We start from the raw sequence: 6,000 nt of genomic DNA, 5'->3' as shown, positions 1-6,000 counted from the left end.
AAAATTGCAGCATGCAAATGTGATTTTGAAGATTTTAAGTGTAACAAGTTGAGAAAGATCCCAAATTTAGAGCGAGATTTCTTGCAAGATCAAAGAAGTACATGCAAGATGGCCATTGGTAAAGTAGATGTCCTAACAATGAAGAAATTGAAAAACAATGAACAAAGGAAAATGAAAATGGTATCACGTTTGAAGTCATCTGAAGAAGAAGATGATTATTCTCTGGACAGATTGTAAAGATCTCTTGGGAATATGTGTTTAAAAAATTAAAAAAAAAAAACAAAAAAAAAAACAGCGGAAACTAGTTCATCAACCACTGAAAACTCATCTATATCCAACGATTCTGAGGGAAGTGATCTATATGAGCCAAAACACAGTTTACCGTTGAAGTTAGCATTTCCATCTACCAGTACTGAAGCTGGTCCATCAATTGGTGCCAAAGCAAGTACTTCATTTGCTTTTGAAGTTCTACCATCATCCTCTCAGATGAGAACTAAATTACCAAACTTTCCTCTTGCTTGTGATAGAACTGGTATGTCTGAGATTGATCAGCTGCAATTATTGCGAATACTGCGCTGGAAGATGTTGGGTTATTGATGAAAGAGAAGCCAAATATGACAATAGACCAATAATTTCAATATGAAAATTAGAAATGAAGGATTATAAAAAGCAGAAATTCGTACATTCCATGTTCCGAAAATAAACTTTTTTGCTAAGCGGTATTTGGAATTAATTTCATGGGATCAAGTGCGAGTGACTGAACCACCTATTATAAAAAATCAGGAAATGGACCCACAAAAATGATCTGAACCTGCTTTTCCATCTATACCGAATTTTCCGTGTCATGCACAAGCAGTTGAATGGTGCATACGACTCGTAATTGAAGCATCTCTTGCTGTATCAACAACTGAGAGTCGTGAGGCTTCATTGAAGCCAGAATAAAATCAAGGAGCACTCTTCTATCATTTGAAAAAAAAAGCAAACTATTTTGCAAAAACGTGAAATGTAATAACAGTGTGATAACAGAGGAAGCAATAGAGGCATTCTTCTGATACCTATATCATCAAACTACGGTTTTTTAAATTTGGAACATGGTTATATAGTTTTGTCCCCATCCACAAAAAAAAAAAAAAAAAAAAAAAAATGTTTATTTTCATCTCCCTCTACCAATCACTATATTCGGAGTGCATGAAAAATTCTCCTTTCAACTGCCATGACAGCTGCAAATAAGCAAATATGCTTGTCAGTTATAACTGATATAAAATGGAACTCTTTTTTAACTTGTGAGTATATATATATTTCTCTGGGTATATATATATATTCAGAGTTTTGCCTCATGTACTGAATAACTTTTAAATTAAATGTTTTTCTTTTTTTAAAAAATACTTTTTAAAAATCAACTTTGTTTATGTTTGAAAATATTTTTATAATTTATACTTAGAAAAGTCTTTTTGCTCTACCTTTAGGGTCTGTGAGGAACCTCAAGACATCAAAATATTTTCATAGATTTTGGTATAACTTCTTAAAACCTAGAACGGCATCTTTTGAATAATAAGGCACCATCAATTTCCAAAAAAAAGTGAAAAAACACCCTTTTTCGTTCCACCCTATTGTTCATGTCTTCTATATTTGGCAGCACTTACATATGTGAACAGTTGTTTAGTCGAATGAAGAATACAAAATCAAAAACTAGAACACGTCTGACTGATCGGCACCTGGAGGATACTTTACAAATAGCAACAACACAAATTTTACCTAACATTGAAGCTTTAGTCAAGCAAAAACAATGTCAAGTTTCACATTAATTTAGGAATTACATCCACTCGCATTCGTAATGTAAGTAACCAAGACTTTTTTATTTGATACGTAATTAATTCAACATATACATGTATAAACAAAAATCATCCATTTCCATTCTGTTTCTTAAAATATAAAAAATACCTAAAATAATTGTTCTTACCCCAATTCAGTTTAATTTTTTAAAACGAAAATGCTACACAATGGAATAAAATACGTAGTACGCGCCACATTTTAATTTGTCGTATCTGAGCGCACGTAGGATTAACCTTTTTGGTAGGGGGGGGGGGATGCACTGAGATTGATTGGAGACAAAAAATCTCTGAGAAAAATTTAGATTTACCAACTTTCAAAAGCATTTTCAAGTAACAGAAATGTATTAACATAGCAAAAAAGGTATTGTTTGACACTATAATTTGAAATGTTTTTTTAAATCATTCAAAATTAATATCTGTTAAAATTAATTGAATTGAATGTTACAATTTTTTAAAATATTTTGAAATATATTTAGTTTGTAATCGTTCTTTGATCACCGTATCTGAGGGAAAAATGTTAATGAGTGGCCCGCGGAATGCGACAAATACTTTATGTGGCCCTCAAAACGTTGAAGACCACCTACTCTACAATATTTATATTAAATATGATCTGACAATGTGGCTTCATTTGGGAAACTAATTATAATATAAAAATGATTTTATATGAAAAGTTCAATCTAGTGGCAATAAACAATTTTTTATTTTGCACACTATTTACAAAATCAAGCCTTTTTGATTATTTTAGCATTGTGAAAACAAATGAATCGTATGAGTGTCCGTGAGAATTGAACTTGCCAAAGCTTCCACTGAAAAGTAGTAAAAGAAAATATGGATGTATATTTCATTACTTAAAAGCTCACTGTGAAAAAATTTATCCAAACAAATAACTTATACATTTTATATCAGACAAAACTTACAGTGAAGACTTTCACCAGCTTTCCACGTTTTCTTTAGATAAGATGTGAGGAAATTAATGCTAGCACTGAAGTCGTCTTCAATCTCTTTCAGATCTTGTAACCTTTAATGGATATTAAAAACTACATATAGATAAAATATGTAAAGTCAAATTTGTGTTTTATGCGCTCTAAATTTATGTTTGGCTAATCTGAAATATTTTTTATTTCAATATCACGTTTCCTTAGTGCTCGAACATCATTTACTGTTTGAAAATTTATTCAAAATACCTTGCTTTATTCTACTTCTACATGCACCTCGAACACATTTTTCTGCGAAAACGCTTGCTTTATACAGTAGGGCCACTGATTAACTGAGTTCTGGGTAATCAGTTATTTTTTATAAATTAATTTCCAAATTAGGAGCAGCAAAGTGACGTGTTAAACAACAAACTGGTTTATGCCTAGCTTAGTGACAAACTGATATCCCTAAAAATGGATTAAATCGTCTTTTTTAGATAGAAGGGAATGGGGGGGGGGGGATGAATGTATTAATTTAAAAAAAAAAGTGGGGATTATTTTTGTGATGCACCAAGCTTATTTTGACTTCATTGAGTTTCTCGAATCTTAAGCATATTAAATTGATGCTTGAAAGGAAATTCAAAGTGAAATAAATTATGCCATTACCATAAACTATCGATACCACCTCTCCAAATAGCTTGGAATTTTAATGTGAGATTCAGAATCCTCTGAATTTGTTCCCTGAGATAAGGTAATTTGGAATCTAGGAGACATCTTTCAAATAGGCTAACAATATACTGGCGATGGCTTTTCAACAGATCATCAACACTTGTTGCAGTGTCCAGCTTTTCCTCTAATTCTAAACCTGAACTATGGAGAATCTGAAATGGAAAAATGACCAGTGAACTTCATGGTGTTTTACATAAGTGGAAAACGAATGAACACATAAGAAAAAAAACAAACAAATGTGGTGCTTAGAACAAAATTGACTAATTCATAAGACTGAAAATGAACAGTATTCCATATAAAGTTGAATTTAAAAGAAAATCACATTTATCCTCTGTTATGAGAAGTGGAAAAATGCACAAAAAAAATTATAATTAATTGAATCAAATCAATACAAATAACACTTGGTGTACAGTAAAGTCCCCAGTTTTCAATGGTCTTCCAACTTTGAGATGCAAATATGTGAGCCAATCACATTAAAAAAAGTTGCTCCACAGAGAAGAGAGGTAGACCTCAAATAACTCTCAGCCAACTCCTAGTTATGGTCCTGGTACAGATAATAAATACTTTGGATTAGAGATGAAGAGCCCCTAAACCAGAAAATCTTCAACCTTTCAGACACTGCAAGCCAAATTGAAACTTCCCATGAAACTAGCGGGTCACCAACTCATGCAATTTAGTGGAATTATAATAGGTGGTGCCAATGGGGACCTGAGTTGAAGACACTTTTGATATAAGATAAAGTCAATTTTGATATAAGATAAAGTCAAACAGAAAAGTGGGCTTTCTGGGGTTGAGAATTTGCATGAGGAGTGTTTTGCATATGTACAGAAATTTGGTGGTGCCAAAAAAAAAATTCTTGTTCTATCTTCTAATCTACAAATTGAGCCAAGACCATTTGGAACTGTTCTTTGGGGCTGCAACAATAATTCAACAGTTAGGCAATTTAAGACAGCATATAAAAAAATTGTTTATTCACTGTGAATTGCATGAAGATTCCAGAGGAAATTGTGTGAAGCTGGAGGACATCAGCATTTTGAAGGGGATCTCATAACAATCTTCTGAAGACCTCATAAATTTGTCAACAGACCTCCTACAGGGCCTTAGTTATTTTTTTGCACCATATATTTTGTTTCTTGCATCATGCGAATGTTGTAGCCCTATTTTACATTAGAAACTAAAATAGAAGCTAAATCATTAGCCCTATTAAAAACCATGATTTTTTAAACGTCACATTTTCAAGAAGTCTTGACTTTTTCTACATAGTGTAAGAGAGTGATTGAGATCTACCCCAGTGTACCTTTTCTAAAATATACATCCAAAAAAAAGCTTCTCATCACAGTTTTTATGAGGTCATTATTCTTTACTGACCATCATATAATATATTCACTTAGATGTATCCATCAAGTTTTTGAAAAATTTGCCTTAAAAATTTTCAAGATAATTTCCACGGCTCGAAAATTTGCATGACAACTTCCCAAGGCACTCCCATTAATAGAATGAAAAAAAATATTTAGGTATCTGTTTCAGTAGTATCATTACAAAAAAACAATTTATTTTGAAAGTGATCAGAATTTTTCAATATTTTGCTATTTTATTTTACGTCTCAAGAGCTCAATCATGTGATACAATAATGAAACGATGGAGAAGAAAAGAAGCTGCTGATGAGAAAGATGATGCAGCATATACAAAAATGCAATTACAGTCAAATCTTGTTTTAACGAACTTTTCTAATACACCCTGGATAAGTTTATATAGGAACAATGCAAAAAACTGGAATTCCTTTGTAACGAAATTTCGTTATAACGAAGTGATTTCTCCAGTCTCTTGGAGTTCGTTATAACGGGATTCTACTGTATTGCAATAAGGAAATGAACATTTTATATTTCCAAAATCTCTTGTGTAAATTTATTCACTCCAGAATTGTTTCAATTAACTTTTTCGTGGGTGATTCCTTAAAACAAGGATGGGGTTGTGGTGAAAGTCATGGTTCAGGCTGCATTAGGCACACGAAATCCTCATTACAATTTCAAGAAAACATTCCTATAGGGGGGTGGGGGGCCTTAAAAAAAAATGCAATAGAAGTTAATGTGAAATATATGCATATATTGGGTATATGTTCTTCCCCCCTACAGGGAAAAAGTTGATTTTTTTAACAGAGACATTTCTATGTGAAGAACTATTTCTCCAATACAAATTTTTAGTTCTGTATATTTTCAAAGGCACTCTGAAAATGTAGTAAACACCTGATTTAAAACATCAAGTTTTACTGCCATCTCTTGTTCCAATGTCATTTCTCACATAAACACCCATTTGTCACCTTCTGGGCTATAGTATTTAAGAAAACAATCACTTAGGCTGGGTTTTTTCTCTTCATTTTATACTTATTTTGCTTTCAAATAGGCAAATGTATGAAAATCTTACAAAAGTAAAAAAAAAAACCACATTTTCTAATTGAATTTTAAATTTAAAATTGTCTGTGTTCAAGTTTTTATTCTACCTGGACTAGAAGTATTATTAAAATGTTA

At 32.0% G+C, this 6,000-nt stretch overlaps 1 protein-coding gene across 2 annotated transcripts in view; it reads right to left on the bottom strand.

Moving 5' to 3' along the window:
• Window positions 1-2,508: 2,508 nt before the first annotated feature.
• The window catches only part of LOC149064502 (gamma-tubulin complex component 5-like), a 76,712-nt gene continuing 73,220 nt past the window's right edge, over window positions 2,509-6,000 (bottom strand). The window contains exons 20-22 of one of the 2 annotated variants that reach the window (XM_089255000.1): window positions 3,413-3,627; window positions 2,750-2,850; window positions 2,509-2,638 (exon numbers count right to left, since the gene is read on the bottom strand). In XM_089255000.1, coding sequence (XP_089111126.1) covers window positions 2,574-2,638; window positions 2,750-2,850; window positions 3,413-3,627 — 381 coding nt within the window. In that variant the 3' untranslated portion in view covers window positions 2,509-2,573. Of the gene's footprint in view, window positions 2,639-2,749; window positions 2,851-3,412; window positions 3,628-6,000 lie in introns of those variants that run through there. The other variant, XM_089255001.1, reaches the window with a different exon arrangement.

Source organism: Pholcus phalangioides, unplaced genomic scaffold (genome assembly GCF_987345545.1).
Source record: "Pholcus phalangioides strain wild (caught in Gottingen) unplaced genomic scaffold, Ppha-v1.0 ptg000042l_1, whole genome shotgun sequence".
Taxonomy (NCBI): domain Eukaryota; kingdom Metazoa; phylum Arthropoda; class Arachnida; order Araneae; family Pholcidae; genus Pholcus; species Pholcus phalangioides.
The sequence above is the reverse complement of the archived record's forward strand: the minus strand, read 5'-3'. Positions and strand labels throughout refer to the sequence as shown.